Source organism: Falco biarmicus, chromosome 4 (genome assembly GCF_023638135.1).
Source record: "Falco biarmicus isolate bFalBia1 chromosome 4, bFalBia1.pri, whole genome shotgun sequence".
Taxonomy (NCBI): domain Eukaryota; kingdom Metazoa; phylum Chordata; class Aves; order Falconiformes; family Falconidae; genus Falco; species Falco biarmicus.
Genome location: NC_079291.1, coordinates 5,197,117 through 5,219,338, shown reverse-complemented (window position 1 = coordinate 5,219,338; position 22,222 = coordinate 5,197,117). Strand labels below are relative to the sequence as shown.

The 22,222-nt window shown below is 40.2% G+C and overlaps 1 protein-coding gene across 2 annotated transcripts in view; it reads left to right on the top strand.

The window, feature by feature from the left end:
* The window catches only part of RFTN1 (raftlin, lipid raft linker 1), a 100,443-nt gene that overhangs the window by 5,340 nt on the left and 72,881 nt on the right, over nucleotides 1-22,222 (top strand). For both annotated transcript variants that reach the window (XM_056336396.1, XM_056336394.1), the window contains exon 2: nucleotides 4,797-4,952. In XM_056336396.1, the coding sequence (XP_056192371.1) occupies nucleotides 4,808-4,952 (145 nt within the window). In that variant the 5' untranslated portion in view covers nucleotides 4,797-4,807. The remainder of the gene's footprint in view (nucleotides 1-4,796; nucleotides 4,953-22,222) is intronic.

Sequence of the window (22,222 nt, the reverse complement as noted above, 5' to 3'; positions counted from 1 at the left end):
CCAAAATATACTTAGTTCATAAACATCCCTGGAATTACTTAACTTGGTAATCTATCCAAACTTCCATTAGTCATGTGGTTCTGTTAGGTTTGGATGTAATTTTCATTCTTATTCCTTGGAGATACATTGTTACGGAGCTCCATAAAAAGAAGGGGCAATACATCAGAAAATTATCTCCATTTGTTCCCCAAACCGACCCCAAACAAAATCGCGTAGAAGGTAAGAGTTTTTTACCTCTCTTCCTGCTGGAAAGGAATCCTCGGGCCTGAACCATTATTAACAAGAAAAGTTGTTAGCTACATTATATTGTTTTATGCTTGTTGTTCTTCTTTGCTAATTCTGAAGTTGTTGTATTTCATCTGTTTTGAACACAAGCTAGAAAAGTGAGAAAGCGAACCCAAGCTGCAGAGTGTATGTTAACACAGGTTAAGTTCAGAGATCATAAGCTGAAAACTTGCCAGATTCCTAAAAGAGCTATAAAAATTCCCATAATTTATTTAAGATACGCTCATTTTCATGGATCACAGAAGTGCTTAAGAATGGAAATACCAGTGTTCTTTTTTCTCTTTCCGAGTACAATTTCTTGTAATTTTTTGTTTTTCATGGCAAAGGATGGTACCAGTTTCAGTAAACCTTGCACTGGGAAGCAGTTTTCGGGGGCAGGTCATTCACCCTGCACGGGTGGGTTGCTGGTTTCTGTCCTGTTCCGCCAGGTATTTGCCAGAGCTCCTCTACTCCTAAAACACACGATGAAGGACAGTCATGGGGAGGAGGAGGTGGCAACAAGAGGCTTATTCTGTGGCTTGCAAGTTGGACATTTACTTGGGATGTACAAATTCCGGGTTAAATGTTTGAACTCAGTTTGCAGAAGGAAGCTGCTCATTTCCTAAGCAGTGGGGACCTTTGCTGTCATTCACAAGACAAATTTAGGAATAAATTGACTCTAGGCTTTGCTGTTGTTCTGCAACTCATCACAGTTTCCATTTTGGATGTTTTGCAAAATTAAAATAAGACACAGACTAAAAAAAACCAATCTGTAGCTAGATCTGCGTTTCAGTTCTAGTTTTATCATCACGTGGCTGAATACAAGAACAATTTTAGAATTATCAAGATCATAGAGTATGCGTAAGATTAATTCATAATATAAATGAGTTTGTGGACAGAATTAGCCTTTCCAGCATATGTAGCTGTAAAAGCCCATAGTGAAATCTTAATTTTACTGGTTAATATTTTTCGTTAGATGTTACTTTTTCTATCGCTCAAGGTATTTTCTTGTAAGTATGGAACCAGTGAGTCGATAATTAATTTTTGCATTTAGAACCTACTGCAGAGTAAAAAATATTTGAAAATTTGGCAGTGTTTTTGAAGAATTCGGGTTTTTTTATTTGCTCTACTAAAAAGTGAATATTAGTGATAATATTTTAGTAATAATAAAAAAAGTACAATTCACATGCAGGTGTAGGAAGCCAGGATAAATATAAATAGTACAGTAAGCTTAAGCATCCCTTATAGCGAAACAATATACCTGCTGAAAAAAGGTATTGAAGCGGGTTTAGATTACTTTGAATGCATCAATGATTAACATTCCTTACAGGACTCTTTGATAACTTCAGCGTAGAAAATGAAGAAGGTGAATAATGTCCTGTTGACAACTAGATTTGTAGCTGAAAAGCAAGGAGATATTTTAAGATGAGGGTAGAAAGACTCAGAACAGCACTAATTTTGCTGCAAAGGAAAGGAAGGAAGAGGGTAATAACTAATGTTAGAAGTCTTTGAAAGGTTATAAAGTAAGCTGTCCCAGTAGGAAGTTTGTGGGATAACACTGAGCAGAATTTGGTGATTCAGTGATTACTTGTCATACACGCACCATCAGTCTCTTCAAGAAAAATTTTAAGTATTCATACATCTCTGGATTTTTTTAAATACTTACACTCCTATATTAAAGTAGAAAATTTATTTCTTAAGATTTATTTTCTACTGCTGCAGCACTTGCATCCTAATTACTGTGGAAAAGATTGTGATTTTGTGAAAAGTATTTTTTTTACTGATACCTCATTTTTATTAAAGTGAAAACATCCTTTTCCATATGTGTGCTTCAGTGACATAAATTTAAGGGTCTGTAGTGAACAAAATTGAGGAAGTATTTATCCTCAAGGTTACTAATTGAAGTTTTAGCCAAGCAACGGGAAGATGAAAATCAGTCTTCTGGTAAGCAGTCACTCGGTGAATTAATACAAAAAAATGTATGTTTTTAGTTCAGTCCCAGGTGGGCAGGTATCTCCATGCTGAATGACTTGTCTGTTGGCACTGTTTGCAGAGACTGTTACTTGAATGGGCAGTGAGGGTGGACTGGTTTTCTCAAAAGGGCTGAGGAAACGTTTGCTAAAGAAGCACAGAACAGTGTCTGTGGCTGCTGCTGGAGGAGCAGGCTTGTATTTTCTAGCACTTTCACCCCAATTTAGGAAAGAATGCAAAATTCTCCGTGATGTGAAATACCGAGTCCCCAAGGCCTCCTTCTGCAGCCATCGCTGTCTGAAGAGTTCTGTGGATTTGACTTTTTGTATAACTAAAGGTTGCAGGCAGTGCAGCTTAATGACCTCTGAAATGGAATTTTATTCCTTACAAAATGCTGTACTTACAAGAATTACTGGGGCATCAGTGAAACAGGAAATTTGATACACTTGCTAACACTTACTGCTGTCTTAATTCCTCACTACAATATATTGAAGCACAGATAGACTGCTAGATGTGTTCTGTTACAGTCCATGGAAATATGCATAGTATCTTGTAGGGCACATTAATATACAATATACTTTTACATATTAGAATAAATAACATTTTAGACTTAAGTTAATGATATTGCACAGGGAAAAGAAAGGAGCTGCTGTATATATGAACGAATAATCATTTTCTTAATGGTGATAGTTGTCATTACAAAAAAAAAAAAAGTAGAAAGTATCATTTTGGGAACAGTAAAAGATACTGAGGATTTTTAACTTTAAATGCCAAAATAAAAAAAATGAAACTCCCCAAACCTAGCTTTCATTCATAGAAATTGTTAAAATAAAGTAGTTTTTGCTTTTCTCTCAAAATGAATAGGGAAGGGCTTTTTTCTGTTGGATGAATCCACCAAATACTTAAAGTTCAGGAACATGTATGACATATCATCCATTTTCCTTGATGCTGCAGGTCTTTCTAGCAAATGTTTTTTCTGCTTCCAGTTTCAGTGTGATCACGTATTTACTATGGTATTTTTTTAAGGTTTGATGTGTTGCTCAGGCCTATTTTGATGTATTTATTAGTGACTTTGCAATAAGATGTAGGTGTGCACTTACAGACTCTGCAGATGATATGAAGGTGGGCAGCACTGCTGAGCCTGGAAAGACTTCCAGCTCTTCCAGGGGTGCAGGAGAATGGGATGAGATTATTACTGAGTAGCAGAAATGCAAAGGAATAGAGCAAAGTTATGGGGGATGGGTTGGAAACTCCTCAATTAGCTGTGTTGGATAAAAATAAAGACATGGGTTCTTTGTCTATTGGGAAGCTGACAGTAAACTGTGAATGTGATTCAGCTGTGAATGATGATTTTAGGTGCAGTGGGCATGTTACTTGCAGCAGAGACAGGGAAGCATCAATGTTACTTTAATAGGCCGTGTTAAGATCTCAATTTGAGCATAGGGTCACCTGTGTTCACACAGAGAATTGGAAACAGGAGTGATGAAGGGAGCAGAGATCCTGTCTCCTGAATGTGAAAGATTGATCTGTCAGAGGTTGCAGGGAGGGTGAAACAGCAATCTTTGCGATGCTTCATGCGGTGCGTTTAAACTGAATGGATCCCGCGCCTCAAAGTGTCTAGGGTGGCCTGCGGGAGTCCCTCTTCGTCGCGGAGTGTTTATTGATTCCCCTCCCCATCCCCAGTGCATGAGTGTCTCCGTGTAGGCGGAGGCAGGATGTTGGGTGGGTTGTGATGAAAAACCTCAGGTGCCTAACTGGTATGTCATTATTTGTGGATACTCACTGCTGGCTGGAATAATTTGCCTCAGTCTGACCAGCACTGTTGAAAAGGAATGAGAGCATTCTGATCGTCCCTGTATTTTCACCAAGCAGCTCTTCCATTCTTTCATACTCAAATGCAGTGTAACCTGCAGGGCATTGAGGAGCATTTATTGGGGAGCAGAAATGGTTGTCAGGAGTAATCCTTTAAAATGTGTGGACTTGAAGCTTATTCTTCTATAAAGTGCCATTATTTCCTGTGGTTTACCTGAAAAAATGAGGTGGAAGGAAGCGAGGTAGTTTTCTAAATGGTGGTAGTTCTCCGCAAGCCTGCTTTTTCCACTGAATTACAAGTCTAGGTGTTTGAATGTTATGGAGAACGATGTAAAAGATAATACTATCTGCTTTCATAGTAACTGCATATATAGAAATTTTATCAAGTTGTCAACCTTTACCTAAGCAAGTTATTCTGCATTTTCAGCCACTTTTTATAATGGAGTTCGTGTCTTTCAGAGTATTATTCTGAAATAATTTGAAAGATGCAAAATACATGTATTAAACTATCAATTTTCCAATTAAATAATAGCATGCCTGAGGGCTGATATGAGTAATATATACCTCTGTTACTATTTAAGCATTTATTTAATTATACTATTTCATATAGGCCTGTAGGTAGCTTGTATTTAAAAACCAAGAATCACCATAATGTGCTAGTGTGGTACATGAAACCAGAAAAAACCAAACCAAAATGAATGTTGTTTTATGCATTTTCCCTTTTCCCTTTCCCTGCCTCTTTGTATCAGGAGCTGCTGAAATGGGTTGTGGATTGAACAAACTGGAGAAGCATGACGAAAAACGACCTGGTAATATCTATTCAACTTTGAAGAGGCCCCAGGTAGAAACCAAGATAGATATTTGCTATGAATATCGATTCCTGGACTTCACAACATTGAATGATAGTAAGTACACAATATTTTTCTTTATATTTTTTTACTATTCAAATAAACATGTTAAGTGCTCCATAATGTTTTTTGAATTGTAATTAAGTTTTTTTAAATGTCTTCAGTTTCTTTAAGTAAATGCCATCTCTTCAGTTATAATGCTTACATGCAGAGATCTTACTGGGAATTTTATGTGAATTTTTAACCTTTGAGCTAGTTGTAGGTTATCAGATTTTAGGTTTTTACACCACCCCCATCCACTTTTTTTTTTTTGTTACTCTAATATGGATGTTTGTTTCCTTAATTTGCATTTTATCCAAATTTCATGTGGTGAAACAATTCAGGTCTGCCAGGTTGTATGCTTTACTGCTATTTTTCTCTTCCTCCCCTTCTGCTCCCTGTGCTCCCACCTCAGGAGTATTTTGAGAGGTTGAAGTTGGTGTTTTCTGTTTTGCTAACTTCGCTTAAATAACTCTTTTGTGGTAACAAATACAGGTGCACCCATGTGGCTGGAAATAGGATAGTGGGAGACATTGAAGGTCTGAAACATCAAAGGGGTGAAGGTGGTGTCTCATGCAATTTTTATGTTGGTTTTCTTTTTTCTCCTGTCTGAAATAGTCTTGCTTTAATTCATATGACAATCCACAGATATTTCATTTCTTTCCTTCCTGATTGACATCAAGCATCTCTGCCAGTATTGCTCACACCATCGCCTGTGCCCTCTTTCACTTCAAAATTAGCCTGTTCTACAAGCAATTACTCCTCACACCATTTGGAAATCTGAAGCTTGAGCAGAAGGCTGGGACCTGCTTCTTGCTATATATAAAACAACACAGTATCAAAATCTGTTGTAGCTAGCTGGCAGGATGCCAGGTAGAGCCTCTATGCTTTGGCCCTGCAGTGTGCTGCTACTTCTCTTGTTTTGCAAGTCGGGTCAAAGGAAAAAACAAAGCGGTGCGTCTCTCACTGTGTGAGACGAAGAGCTGCTGGTGTGTCGCTTGATATGATGCCTCTAGTGCTGTTCAGTATGTTCAGCCCACAGTAATGTGAATTTGTTGTTTCTTAAAACATGCTGCAAGTGAACGTGAATTTGGGAAAAGGTGGAGGTTTGGAATAGGTGGTTGGACAGGAGTGTGCTTTTGTAGGCAGCGTGGCAGCTGAGAAATTGTGTCTTTCAGACTTCTTTTAGTGCCTGTCTCCTCCACTCATGAATTCTTGCGGTTTTTGTTACTAATTGGGATGCACTGCACTTACTGAGAGCACCAAACAAATGGGAGAGGTTTTATGTTTATGTATTGTAGTTGTTTCTACGTTTATGTATTTTTATTTCAAAGTGAACTGTTTACATCCTTTGATAGTTTGATAACTTTTAGTGATATGTACTGCACGTTGTGTCATTAGTGAAAATGAATTAATATTGAGGACACTTCTATGGACTTTTCTGGGATGCCCACCACTGTTCTGTCTCATTGCCTCACAAGCTTTAGCGTGTGCATTCTCCTGATACCTCATGAAGTCACATCTTTGTCTCTGCATGGAGGAGGAATCAGTACATGCGATAGCAATGTGACTTGCCTCAGGCACAGAGGATGTCTGGCACAGAGCAAAAAATTAAACCCAGACTTTCCAAGTCTGGTTAAATGGATAGGTTTGTTGTAAAGCATACTCGCACATTTTTCTTAATCATCATGGATTGTTTTATTGTGATTTTAGGAGGCATGTTTTTAAAGAGACTGTAAGTAGAAGCACTTATACCAAATTCTTTGGCTTGCTAAAGTGTAAGTTATCCAGCTGCCATTGAGTTCTGCTTTGGCATGTTGTGTTCCCCTCACCCCAGTCGCTGAAGATGCTGGTGGACAGGCAAATGAGGAGGGGATGGAGCTGTTGTTCCTGCTCTTTTTCCTTGGTATCACCCACGACTATGTGCTCTCAGGATTGGCAGGGCAACAGCTTGTGGTTATGCAGCTCCTTCCCTGTTCATGTCACTGGATGTATGAAGGCTTGTGTCACACTACGTAGCATTACAACATTCCAGGTTTTTCTCAATGGTGACAGCATCACGGTTTCATTTATATTTTTGTTCAGAAGTAACCTTTGCAGATAACCAGAGTTAGTGATGAATGTTTTGCCTATTTCTACATGGATTCAGAGGCATTTCTAAAAATGAAATGCTCACAGCTGCGCAAGAAAAACTTTCCGATTGTGAAGGCTGTCTTCTGTGAATCTACTTTTGCCCTTTCAGTGGGTGTATATATATCCTGATGTCATTTCCCCCACAAGTTTTCTGCTTCCTTAGGTTTTTAGAATAAGCCAGGCTAAATTACAAGTGACTGCAGAGTATTTGTTGTATCTTTATGCTAGGCCTTATTTACAACCCTAGTGAGCTTGGCTCTGAAGACAGGTACTCATTTTTCTCCGGGGCTTTTCTACAACCTTTACCGCTCTGATAAGTGCATCTCTCACAAGCGTTTAATCTTAATGGTGAGAAGGATGTGGTTATCTCCATGTTGCAGGTGGGAGCTAATACGCAGATTACTGCCAGAGGTTTTCAAAGTCCTTTGCGTTTCTTCATGCGTTCCAAAAGCAGCTCTTGTTGACTTTAGATGTGAAGGTGTATGCTGGTCGTATCTGCAGTTTGGAACTGCATGTGTTCTCAAATCAGTATCCAGATAATCAGAGATCTCTTCCAGAATGTGATGTGTGTTTTAACTGTGGTTTCACAGGCAGCTAGGTGGGCGTGAGTTTTCTGCAGCTGTACGTGGGGAGATGCAGCTGACCTCTCTCACCTTCTATCAGATCTGTGAATAGATTCAACTCATGGATCTGGCAGAAGGCTATGCAGTGTTTTTTTTCTAGTTATCCTGAGCCAGATCAGTGTCTTGTGGAAGTGTCTGAAGAATTCCAGAGCTGGTAGAAGTGGCTGGGAGTATGCAGTCAGGAAAAGAAACAGGATCTTCTTTAAATCAGCTCACGTTGTTATGGGCTCAATCCCTTGGCATCACTCTATTGAAAAGAGTGAAAAGATAAAATACTGTTCTGCTGGTCATTTCTCTGGTATGTTAGCCAGAAACTTAACCTTGCTTACTTGCTGTCTTTGGTTATTGTGTACATTTTTGTTTTGTTCCAAACTTGAGCCTTGCTCTGCACTGATGCAGATGTCCAGTGGAAAATACTGTTTGATCACTTACTTAAATACTGTATAGATAAGATAATGTGTAGATGCAAAAGACAAGGTTTTGCATCATTAAGGTTACAAGTGTAAACTTCATTCTGACATTTCCCAGTGTTACAGGATTGATGTACTTGAAAGTAAAGTTTCTGGAGACATATTTCCCAAGCTTTCAAGGAGAGCCGGTTATGAAGAACCCATTGGTTTCCATTGTGTGCCACAGCACTGATAGTCTGCATGGTTCTTCAGAACTAAACTGGTTAGATTTGTCACTGTCTTTTTACTTCTTGAGCAAGTGTGATAATTGACAGTAGCAAAGGGTTATCATCTGGTGTAGATTGGCGCTTGAGGAATGAAGAGCACTTGCTAAGATGTTTCAAAACCTGGAGGTGGGTATGCTCGTTTTGAATTGTTGGCTTTCTAATGTCTGCTTATAAGACTTAGGTATCTTGTTTCTGCTAAGGTGTTCTCTTCCAAAAAAACAGTCTGTCTTTAGTGTTGTCCCTTGACAGTGTCATCCTGTGTACTGGCCAAAGCTTGTTGGCTGCTGGTCTTCCTCAGAAGAAATCACACCAGATTTCACCCAAATAAATTGATAAAATAATCATATATATTTTTAATTGTTAAGAAGACATTAATAAGTTTTAAGTTGGATGGCTCATTGCTGGGTCAGAGCAGGATCTTTCCTCTGTTGGTAGCTGCGAGCTACTAGGTTTCCCTGGCTGTAACATGCAGCTTCGTTCCTGCTGTGCTCATCCAGTTCCTGAGCTCTACCCACCTCACAGTCATCTTGTAAAGCTCATTCCTTCGCTGGGTCAGGCTCGTCTGTCACTGTACAGTCCGGTCCTGTGTCATCTCCATCTTCAGCTGGTTTCTTCTGACAGGTTTCTACCTTCAGTCCTTTCTGTTGCTGCTCTCCTGAGCCGTTCCGTCTCAGAGACCCACCGCTCCCAGCAGGGGCATGGAACAGATGCAGGTAATGCCTCAGAGAGTGTCCACTTTAACAAATGGCTTTACCTGCAGTTTGAACGCTCTTCGAGCTCTCTGCTGGCTAATCCTCACTTTGGAGTTGGTTGGTTGGTTGGTTGCCCTGACTTGGAGACAATACAAATGCTAAGTGGCAATGATTGAATTTTATAGCAATGTAACAATAAAAACTTTGAGGAAAATAAAAGGCAGTAGCATTAGATGAATGTTGCAGCCAACCTTTTGCTACAAAGCTTCAAGAGATAAATTAGGGTCTAGATGTATATACTTCAGGCCTTTACTGGAAAAAAAGCCCGAAAGATTTTATCACTTGTCCAAAAGAAAAAAAAGTTTATTTTGCATTCCTTTCTGTATAAATAAAAGGAGATGAATAACGATAATCTTGTACCTTTCTTATCTCCAGCTTCTATTAGAAATAAGAGGTAAATAAACGGTGAGTGAACCTGAAGGAGGATGTGTGTTGACAAATAGAATAGCCTTAATTAAAAGTAACCGTGTTTTCAACAGAGACTCTGTGGGGCAGGCTGGTTTGTTTTGTTTTGTTATTTTGGTTGAGAGAGAAATATTTCAATAATCTGCATTCCTTCCCTGCTCTTATCTGATCTACTTGTTTTGGAAAACTTCACTTGCAATGACAGTTAGTACAGAAACTGAGCTCTCCCTCTTCTTCATCCTTTTCTTCCATCTCATTTCAGTTGTGATGACCACCTGATGGAAACTGGGAATCTGATAGTTATTTCTTCCCTTCTCAGAGTAGTGTAGAGTTTTTTGGTATTTAGGGGATTTTTTTTTTTTTTTGACTGACTTGATTGGATCTTTTTTTTGCTTTGCTTTACATTCCTATAGTAATTCATTGGCCTGATGAGTTACGACAGGTTTTGGCCTTGAATAAAGTTGGCATGAAACATATGCTAGCCATGTGATGAGAATGAAATGGGGGTATAAATTTTTTTAAATGGGGAAAGGCTATACTCTGAACAAGCAGTTTGTGCTATAAAACCACTAAAATCCAGATGTTTTGACTAATGGAATGAAAAATAGCAATACTTCACATGTCCCAAAGAAGTTCTTAAAGTTGTAATGTGAATACGAGGGTGTATAGTTTTTGTAATCATTGTCAAGAATTTGTCTCTTTAGTAAAAAAACAAATATTAAGAAAATAATTTAAAAACTAAGGTTATTAATTACATTCCAACATTTCCACCGTATTTTTTGCTTGAGTGTTTTAAGGGTTGTTGTCCAAGGACATGTATTTTACCTGGACATTACTTCTAGTATAACAAATTTACTAGACACATAAAGCCTTCTGATTTGAGGCATTTTTTTATATATAGATGTGTGTATATATATATGCATGCATATATATATATATATTTAAAATTTGAAGTGTATCTATCTTTCAGGTTCTGACAAGCTTCTGGATACTATACAGTAATGTTTTGGAACCAGTTATACTGCTCAAAAGCCATTTGTTACAGTAGTATAGTAACTGCAATGGCTGAGATTTTGATTTATTTTTATTGCTTTTTTTCCTAATACAAGACATGAATAATGTGTTAATGAACCTTTACGAAAGACATAGTTAAACATTTCAGTATGAACATATTCTTAATTTGGGATTAAATTTCAGTTGTGTATAGGCTTAAATTAATAAAAGATGCTCATTTTTCCCCTCAGAGTGGGGGGAAAAGTAGTCTAACTAGAACTTGGAAGTGTCATGCAATGAAGAATGTGCAAGTTGAGGATAGAGAAGGTATTTTTACTATAGAATATGTATGCATTTTAAATCAAAAAATACTGTTTGCTACAGAATGTAATATTTGTTGTTGACTTCAGTGCTTTCTGTCTCTTCCTATCAGTAATTTTTATATTACATTAAGCAGTTATTTGTGCCTGGCTTCTGCTTTCTGTTTCTCTTCACCATTCTCTTAAAAAAACCACCAAAACACCATCAGAAACAAGCAAAACCCACCCACTTCCCTGATCAAGTGGCTGTTCATCTGAAAAAATAACAAACCCCGCAACCCTGCATTTGCAGGTGTTATTATTTGATTTAAGACTAGTAAAGGCAATTGTTTCCCCACTGGTGAAGTTATTTAATTTCCTGTTTTCATTTCTGTAAGCAAAAGAACATAAATGAAATTAGCATTTGAGTTTTGTATTTCAAGTTGACCAGGTCTGTTACCACCATTTTGTCCGCAGGAGTGATGAAATAAAATTAGCGTGGCAAAATATTGTTAGGTTATTAATGTGATGTGATAGATTGAACCAGACTGTGTGTAGATCATCTACGACACTCTAAAACATTGCTTCAGAGGAGATTAGTAATGGGTTCAGAGTTGTAAGATAATGAGTAGAAGAGGCCAATGGATTACTTCTGTGTAGTCCAGATTCTGCTAATACTTCCCCTTCGTTTAAGCTTTGTCCACGTGCATATCCCTTTCAACTTAGTTTGATTGTATGCACATGATAAAAAGTATCAGCATGAGGGCTTTGCTGGATCTGGGCTTCAGTCCTCTCTATTAACGCAAACATGAACAAATGAATTTTTTTGGCTTCTCTTGGTATTCTGTTTCAAGTGAATTACAGTCTGTAGTAATATGTAACCCTTCAGGACTTGCCACTGTAAGTCACAGCAAAATGAAATGTTCATGCTGTAGCAGTCTATAAAACTTACTTGTGCGTCTTGGGAAACTTGCAGTTTGACATAAAAGGAGCATGCCATATGTTAGTAGTTTAATAAATGCAATAAATTACATCATAAATGTAATTGTTCTAAATATTGTTAGGAATAATTTCAACTTCTTTACCATGGTTGCCTTTTTTAACAAGGATGCATAACTCAAGTAAAATCTGTTAGATATATTCTAGTTTCTAAATACGAGCTTTGCTTTCCATAATTATTTTATCTAGATCCTTGTTATGGTAGACTGTGTGCACATGTTCTCTCTTCTATATGTATAAGTGTATCTGTACATCAATAATGTGTAATACATATGCACATGTATATGCATTTATATTATTGAGAGGGGTTATTCATGAGGACATGAACATTCAATCTTTTACATGTTGCTGTATGGCTACGCTTAATTTTACTACAACAGAAAGTATGAAGAGCTTTATTTAAAGTCCTGTGGTGACTGTGACTGACCTGGGAGTAGGTCCTGGGCAGTCTAGTGCTCGAGCAACTAGCTCATGGCCTTCAAAGCACCCTTCTCACTGAATCTAAAGCAAGAAGCTGGTCAATATTATGAATTAAATTTCCGAGCCCGTATCTTAACAGTTAGATACCTCCAAAAAAGCTGCACCTTTCACATACTGTCAAATGGAAAAAAGATAATAAAATTTGCAGGTATTCCCTGTCTCCTCAAGATCCAACTGAACTGTGGCAGTTGATCTGCTATTTTGTGTTAGAATAATAAATTATAGGCCAGCTGAAAGCTTAGATACATTGTGGTAGATATATTAGAAGTCTGAAAAGTGTTAAAGAGCACGCGTATGAGTGGGTGTGTGCCAATGAAAAAATGTACTGGGGAGGGGAGGAACATATGCAGGATGTTTTCTATTTATGCATGTTCCACATTGTGAAAAAATATGGATCCTGCAGTAGTCATGTTTGAGCTCACTTTCCTACTTCCTACCCATTCTTAGACTGAAGAATGCGTAGCTATTATATCCCATTCTTACAATGCAGTCGTTGATTCTATCTACTCTTAGCAGAAGCTTCTCTGTGATGTAGTTATTGAATTCTTACAGGAGATGCATACTGTACATCACACACACAAATGTTGTAATTAACTCGCTTCATGGAAAAATGGTTACAGACCTGTCTAAAAATCACTCTGAACTTCCAAGAAACTTTTCTATCAGCAACTCAGGAATTGCACATCATCTTTCTGAGTGGCCCTGTCTTTTCTTTTGCCTCAGGCTTTGCACATTTTTCCAATCTTCATGTGGTTTTCATCCTTCTGATGCTGCTGTTCAAGAGCCAAGGAGCTGGACTTGGCTGTCTGCAAGTCTGGTATTTCTGATGGAATGGCGAAATCCTTCAAGCCACAGGGGCCCAATCCTGTTTTCTCAGAAACAAAACTTCCCCTGTGTTTAGCTGGAAATGCCGCATGGTTCTATTATGGGAAAGAAGTGATTAGGAGTCATCTCTGTAGTAATCTCCGTAGTCTTTTTATAACTTCTTACTACAGATTCCTTGACATCAGCCAGATAAAAGGTGATATACCAAATCTATGCAATATTTCAATTTTAATGGAGTTTTTAATAGTTTACTTTGTAAATAAGTGTTGTTGTTTGGCTAAAATCCCTTGAAAATGAACGGTTTAGAATTTGTTAATCTTGAGTGGAGGATACCTGCTTTCAGAGAAAACAGGACTTGTTTGTGTCAGCTCTTCTTGCCTGTGAGAAGTCACTTTCCTTAATCATACTGAAAACACTGAGTAGATGTACCTTGATGGTGTGGGATTTTTTATGTTTGCATTTGTTTTTCTAATCTTTCTGTATGAAGAATAAAGAGTCCATATTGTGATGGAAACGGTGTGGACATTTAGGTACTCCACATAACCTAAAACAGTGTCTTGGGGGTCAGACCCAAGGGTCTGCGTAGGTAAGGGCTGGTGTTGGGCCATGCACACCATAAGCCAGTAGCATGGTGCAAGAGGAGTAGACAGCCAGGTTGGAACAGTTGTTTCTGGGTGAGTTTATACTGCATTAAATGCATTTTGAGGGTTTTACTTCGGACAAAAGTTAGTGTCCTCTGCTACACTGAACATCTCACTGCATGTGTTTCAAAGTAGCCTGAAGGAAAGGCACCTGAAAAACATTTGCTTTCTGGCTTGCAAGCCCTTCTGGAGGCCACTCTAGGAGATGCCATTTTGTCCCAATGTCTGTCTCACGCAGATGACTGCAGCTTGTCATTGCTTCTGCTAGCGACGTTTGTAAAGAGATTTTACATGCAGGAGTAAGTTTAATTTCTGTTCTACTTCTGTTTCGTGTTTATTGTCTGTTCCTGCTTTTTCATACGTGCTACCACTGCACCTACTGCCTGATGATTTCTACTGATTCTTTTTGCCACTGGCAAAATAGGTGAGTGTCCTCCTGCAGTTATGGCAGCTACTGTGTGAGCACACCCCAGACAAGCTGACTCCCTCCTGCTCCTTCCCTACTTTTTTTCTGAGGAGGATGTGGACTGTGATTTACTTTCCTGAGTTTTCACTCTTCTGTGTGCTCTGACCTGCATCCACTGGAAGGAACTATGGGTGTGGGACACAAGGTTGGGCTGGTAGGGCTAGTGGTTGCCTGTCTGCACTGAGGATGGTGTGGTATGTCAGAACTTGCTCTTGTTACAAGCTACTGCCATGACTTTGCCATTAACGGATGGAATTTTGGGAGTCCAAACCTGCTTTCACAGGTGTGGCTGTCGCCCTGTGGAGTGCCATGATTGCAGTACATATTGGTCAGTGGCTAACCAGTTTGGGGAAGGAGGGCAAGTTTGCAGTAGGCAAAGTCACAATCGAGGTCTGCAATGCCATCATCTAAATGCTGCTCCAAACAACTGCCCTTGCAGAGAGGCACAGCAGAGCTGAGTGTCTGGAAGTGATAAAATTAATTATTTTATTGGTGGCATTTAACCATTTATCCCTTTTAGGTGGGCAGGGTTATTTTTGTGTCTTACCTGACTCTCCGTGCCCGTTTTGACTTTTTCTTCCTGTTGGCAGATGCCTTTGCCTGCTGGATCAATGGCCCTCAGGAAACCTAACACATTTAGGACTGAATTCTTTGCTAAGGAAAAGCATAGCTGAAAAGTAGCAGCAGCACACCATGCAGGAAAAGGGAGGGGTAAGGGTGAAGCTTGTGCCCTGCTCTTCTGAGAAGTGACAAAGGAGGGAGAGCTAACAAAGGGAAGAGGGATAAAGTCTGTCCTTTTCCTCCCCTGACTTGGAGAGACTTTCAAGGACAGGGAAGGGGGTAGTACAGGCTGATCAAGTCCTGCAGTATGGAGATCAGCTCTCCTCTATTCTCAACAAGACGACATGCATCTCTCCCTAGGAAGCATCTGTTCCTTCCCCACTTTCCTTTTAGCTTACTGAGGCAATGGCCTGCTTGCTTAGGCTTTTGGCTGAAGCACCCCATTCAGAGCAGGACCGTGCCCTGTCAGCTGCTTGATAGGCTGTCAACACTCAGCTGACATGTCAGCTCATCTGAAGCTCCAGAGGGTCTTCATAGCCAGAATCCTTCCATGCTAGAAACTGCCGCCACGTTCTTTGCCACAAAAAATGCAGCAATCAAGATGTCTGTCAGCCTTGTGATGAGCTGTAACATCCCTAGCCCAGGCTCCCTGCCATCGCGTTCCTGCTGCTGCACCCCAGAAAACGCAGACATCTAAGGCTTCTCCACTGAAAAAGTGGAGTGGAAGGCACAGCTGCAGCTGAATAGCAATGCATCAGAGAAAGAGTTCAAGCAACACCTTTGCCAACTTTATTCTTAGAGAAGGCCAACATGGCCCAAAAGTTATAAGGAAGTGAAAAGCAAAGGAGAGAGAGGGGGATCTGGAACTTCTGGAGCAGGGACAAAGATAGGGAAAAAGGGTGATGAGGTGTCGATACGGCCTACAGCAGAAACATCCCCCAGCGGACCAGCATGTCCAGAGGATGGGGCAAAAACTGAACAGCAGAGCCAGCTGGGCATCTGGCATTGCACCTCTAGTCGTGGGCAGAACATGAGAGGTGTACGCCCTGTGCAGGCTGCATGCTGAAATGGGGGAGAAAAGCAAGTCTGTACCCAACATCCTTCCACTGAACAACTCCCCACTTGCCCCAGTACCATCACACACAGCTGGGAGGAGTTCCAGGAGCAGAACCATGCTGCCGCTGTTCCCCTCAGGGAGTACGTGACCCAGGTGACTTTTCTTGAGTGCAGAAGGACACGACGCTGCCCTGACAGCCTCTGCCACCTATTGCTCTTTCTTCTAGAGAGGCAGGACCACCCTGGCCTGGACCCATGCTGTTGTAGCTCCTGGGCATGGAGACCCCGGACATGGCGCGGTAGTGCCGTTGTGGTGTCAGCTGCTTTGTTCCCAGGTGTTGGACAGGGAAGGGGCTTCACAGCAGTATCTCTGCGTCAGGAAGCCTAAAAGGTGTGTGTTAGTGTGACACTTCATATGCCCTGCTCTCTGTGTTGCCAGGATAGATGTGGGCGCTCACGCATGCTGGCAAGAGGAGACAAGGTCTTCAGAAAGGAGCGGGCATCAAGAGAAAGTGGGGCAGGTACAGCAGGGAAAGAGTATTAAGGGACAGGAGGAGCTGAACACAAACTGGAAAACCTTGAGGGTGATGGGTGGCAGTAAAAATGGAGAGACAGATATAATTTGACTTGTTGAGTAGGAAGAGAAGACGTGGCATTGTTTTCAGCGTTCTGGGAGCTTTCCATTGCTAGAGGGATGCGTTTTTGTTGTGTTCGTATCAATGAGGCCCAGCAGGGACTGCGGCTGACATTCTGGCAAGGTTTGCTCTCAAGTTCTGCCTGAATAAAACCCATGGTATCGTGCACAAGCAGGGACATGGTCTTGGACTGAAGAAGCCAACTTAAGTTTCTGGGTTCAGATCCCTTTTGGGTCTTTCATGACAACTTCTTTTGTTTGTTGAATCTCAGTGTGACATGAAAACCCTTCCCTGAGTGCGTTAGACTTATTTCATTACTGAACAGGGAAAGGTTACTTTAAACCTTAAAATGCTATCATTTTTAGGAAAGATCAACATTCTAATTAAATTTTGTCTGAAGAATAACCTTCAAACATTTAGGTAGTTTAAATCTATCTAATCTACTGTGCATGGAAACTGCAGGATTTCTCATGTTCTTTGCCCAGTTCTGTAAATAGGTAGATTTGTTGCTTTAGCAACAAGCATAATTGTGACTGCAATTTAAATTAAGGTTATGAATATTGTACTCAGCAAAATCATGTAGTTTGCAAACCTTAATGATTGTGTCTCAAGTGTTATCTATTCTTCAGGTTGGTCTGCTTACAGCATTTGCATGGCTTTTGTGTGCGAATGCCTCACCTGCGTTTTCTTTACCTTGACTTTGTACAGAGAGAGGCACTGATCCTCTGTCGGTCATAATGCATTATCTACATGAGACCTTTGTTTCTGTTTGGTTTTCAGTGCCTGCATGTATGTGCACAGGCGATAGGTAGCCTAATAAGCGTTCTGTCTGTTCAAGATGTAAATATACTGCCAAGCAAACGTCTGGAATGGGGCCTGGTATAATGCGCCTTTTTGCAATAGGTCTGTTTAGTGCTACATTCCAGGTGCTTCTGCTTGCTGATCATGGCCAGTCGGCAGCAATTTCAGAACTCTTCAATGCGATTTCTTGGTGAAATACTATTGGAACATTACTGTCTTACAGCCGTAACATATTACAAAGCCAGTAAAGGCTGATCCAGGCATCCAGATTGTGGCCTTCTCTTTAAGTGATGAGTGAGTCTGGAAAGATGTTCATGGCTCGTGTAGAGCACAATAACTTATTACCATTTGCTGATCACTGTCCTAGTCTCATTTCCAGTTCCTGAGCTAGCTCCTTTAGCTTTTGTTCAGGTATGTTGGCAAAGCTCTGACATGTGTTCTATATTTTTGCCCTGTATCTTAAACACTAAACACAAGTCTCAGTGGCTTGGTTTCATCTTACAGCAGTCATACAAATGTGTGCTATCTCCAGGTGACATTATTACTGCATGAAATTGCAACTTGCTTTCTGTGATATAACTTGCACACCCAGCAAACTCTTGGTTTGTGTGCAGTCATGCCTTTGCAAATGATTTGGTACTTGTGACATACTGTGCTATGTGATAAACTCAGGATCAGCAGCAGTCTTGGCATTCCCCAGATACGAGGTGGCACATGAGAAATTTCAGCTGAGTCTGATGCTTAGTCAGCTGCTGCAGCTAACTGGTACGGCTCTTACTGGTGTGGGGTAACCCATGCATTGTGATAAGATACAGGAACTCAAAGTTTAAGGCTTTCCAGCTATTTGGGTTTTGCAAACCCTGCTTGTTTCATAGAAATGGAGTTCTGTTTAGTTGAATTGTAAAGAACTCTGTTTCCTTCCTTTCCTTCTCCCCCCAAATAATCATCCTCTCAACTTGAGACTTGCCATGATTAGCCACACATTCTTCTTGAAAGAAACAGTCTTTTCAAGGGAAAGGGAATCTCATTAAGCCTTTGCTGTGAGCTGCAGCTCTTGATCAGCACACGAAAGACAAGCCTGACAGTCATCAGGTGAGTTTAAGAACTGGAAAAATATTACCTGTCTCTGTTAAACAGTCATCAGCTGAAAGAGTTCATCCCAGTCTGAGAATGCAGAAGCTTTTGCGTACTATCTGGCACATAAAAAATTAAAGACATCAAGGACGTGAGAAGTCCTAAAGATGCCATGCATTTCCACATGAGTTGATAAAAGGCCTTAAATCTGAAAGAGAATGAAGTATGAGGTTTACAGATAAATAGATGGAATTTTGAGAAAGTTAGAGATAAGCCAAGACATGGTTACTGGTGAAATATAAATAAACAGCAGTCGACTGCTGTAGTTCCTCAGTTGCTAAGCCCCCTATGGGTGTTCTTTTATTTGAACAATTGTTTCCTGAATTTCTTAATAACAACTGATACAAGAATTGACAAATAGTGCTAAATTGCATGGGTTAATTCACTAGCAATTATTGTACAGATTATTAGTAAGCAAAAAAAATTAGCATCTACTTTTATCTCAAATCACAAAACAAAAGAACAAAAAGAGAGTGACAGAATAAATGGTCTTTTGTTAAGTTATTGTCTCATAAAGTTTGGAACTGTGTCAGAATTGCTTTTTTGTTTTGTTTTGTTTTTGTTGTTTATTTACTAAGGAATGCTCAGCTCAGATGCAGCATCTGTCTTTCTCTGCAGTCGTCCTTCTACCCGATTTTTCCAGCTGGGTTGAATGCCTTGATGAAGCCTTTCAAATGATGAAATAGAAGAAATTGTACATATTCTATGGGATTATTTTCATTGTTCTTCACCACATGTTCACTGAATTAAAATACTTTATAATTGTTAGACACTGTTTTCAAGCTGCACTCTTGCACAACTTGTTGGCTTCGTTGTTTGTTTAGGTTTTTTATTATAGTAAATTTTGGGGAAAAATTGGTCTGCTCATCAACAGGTACTTCCAAGGAACCCTTCCAGAACCATTGGTGAAAACTCAGGCTGTTTTATTGGTGATACTTCGTTATTAGCCCATAGCAGGTCTGGCCTTTCTTGACCTAAAAGGGCTTTGAAATGATTCTCTGTTTTGCAGAACACACTTAGGAATGGAGAGAAGTGAAAGTGTCCTGAACATGACATGGGTTGTCATATGATTAGAAGTCAGAGCCATGTGAGGCTGCTTGTGACTTCTCTTCGGGCTGCATTATTGGGAACGGTGAAAAAACAGTATGAGCTGAGGTACAGAGGCACAGTGCTTTGCATACCATCACAGGTTTGCTCATGAGGCATTATTGCCTGTGCTAGCAGTAGCTGGCAGCAATAATAGTGAACAGTTGCGTTGTGTGCTGGCTGTGAATATGCATTGTCAGACACCACCGTGACACCTATAAAGTTTGTTTTCTATTCCTTATAAAGGGGACTGAGAAACTGACCTATTTATTTGCTTCTGTAATTTTATTATTTAATCAGTAAGAATGTGCATTTTGAAACTAATTTTTTGATGTCACTAACTCGAAAGGGTTCCTATTCAGAGGTAAGGGAAGTCTTAGATCTTAAGATTGTCTGTATAACGCTTTTTAATTACCACCTTCATACCACGAAAGAATTCTGTCCCTGTTGGACAGGACATATGTTACATCTTTATTGCATATACTTATTACTTTGGGATTAGAGTATAATATTTTCATTAACTCATTCTTTGGCAGCTTTGAAGGTAAGGTCTCTGCTTCTTGCCTTTTCATTTCCAATAAATGTTTTAGATGCAGCACTTTTTCTGACAGAACTACACTGAGAAATAAATAAAGGTAAAGTAAAAAAGATGCCCTCTCAAACATCTGGAGAAATACTCTGCTTCTTGGCAAACAAAATTGCAACGACCACCATTTTATTGCAAAATAATAATAATAAAAATTATTATAATTTGGCTTTGGTCATTCCATTTTAATAATGCCTGAATTTGTGGCCATTTTCTCATGACCCGTATTAAACAATAGACTTGCACGCTATCAGGACTATTGTGTGGGAATTCTTCACTTGAAAAGAGAAACTGGCCACATTTTTCTGAAACGAGGGAGTAGGAGTTCAAATTCTGGAGAGTGACAGGAAAATTTGCTCTAAGCAAAAAAAAAAAGCAGGGTTTTTTTTGCCAAGAAAAACTTTTTTCTTTAGTAAATCCATCACCCATGCTGTAGCAGACTTGCTTAAAAAAACAAAACAGTACTTTTGGGAAGTGCTTTGTTAACTTTTAACAGCCTTTTCCACTACTCTTTGGCTTTCTATCAAGCGTTCTTGCCAAGTTGAAGTGATGTGGTGTGTTTGGCAGCGACATACTTCTTTTAGATGCCAGTGGTGAACTATTGCTTGTAAGTAGTTTTCAATATTCTGTGAAAGCCTTATCATTGTTAAATACACCATTAGAGGTGTTACAGAAGGCAATATCCTGTAATACCTTTTGTAGGATTTTCTTTTCGGGCCCTTATTTTTGAAGGATTATTTTTCAGACTGTTTGGAAGAGGTGGTGCGATGGGTTTTTCTGTTTTGTTTCTGAACTGGTTTCCTAGGGAAACGAAAGTTAAAAAAAGGCTCCCAGTCTGTCTGTCTCATTCCTCCAAATAATTGTAACTGCACAATTTCAAACCAGTTTGCTAGAAATTTTGAAAACAATTAGGCTGCTCCTAATTTTGTGGAAGCTGGCAGCTGGGTAGAGGACAGAGACCTCTGTTGACAGGGGAAGGTGAGCAGAACCAAGGCATGCATACTCCTCCTCGGGGACAGCTCACTGGCCAGCAAGCCTGTGCATCGCTCCAACGTAGCCGCAGAATCACTGTTTCTCATCAGCCTGACGAATCTAAGGGGTGGAATGAAAACAGAAGAAGGGAAATTTGAGGCTGTGGCAGCAGAGAGGTTGGAGCACAAAAGCCTCATCAGTGGGAATCAATCTTCGTTAGCTACGCTACTGGAAATAAACCTTGAGTAGGCATTTGTATAGTAGCACTGTATATAGTGATACAGGTAGCAAAAAGTCAGCAAAAAGTATTTTATCTGGTACCGATTTTAACCAGACCTTTAACCATCTTAGTGTACCAATAGAATTGGAAATCCAAGAACTTACCAACTGGAGCGTAGGTCCTCTTTGGGATAGCTCTAACTCTCCTTCACCTCATTTCTAAAGGATGCGGTTGCCTGATTCATTGCAAAGTTAACTGGACCATTTGGTGATTCTAGCTTTATAGCTTCTGGAATTAGTTTTAGTTTACACGGTCATTCTAAAAGTCATAGAGGGGGTAATGTAGAGGAATGCAGGCAGCGGGTTCATCAGCATTGATAACATGCAGCTGTGGCCTTGCCGCAGAGGCAGTGGGTTGATTGACATGGACGATGTGCAGGTGTAGCTCGTTCTGCTGAGTGGTTAAATAGCCCTGAGGATGGTGGAAAAGGGGGTTGGATGGAGGAGGAGCAGCAGTGTGGGCTGACCTCTGGAGGAAGGAGAAACGGCACAGACAGTAGAATCTGACCAACGGTAAAGCCTTGTTGCAGCCTACTAGTTTAGAGAGTGCTGCGATAATTAGTGCCCTCTGTGAGGCCCTTCACATTATGAGACTGAGCGCAATGAGCGGCGACAGCGGTGATGGCTGTGCCAGGGGCACCCAACGTAGCAGAGACAGGCGGGAGAGCGCAGACACTGGTACGGGTGAGCTGTTGGGTCAAGGAGAAGGCAGCAGGGACTGGCATGGAGAGTCTGTTGGTATGAGATGGTAAAAGCCCTTGTTGCAGCCGGCTGGTTTGGAGAGTGCTGCGATAGGGTAATACATGGTTCTTCCACATGCCAGATTGATCAGGAGCCATTGTGGAAATTGCTTGATCGGCATTACTGCCACTCTGGATTTTCATAC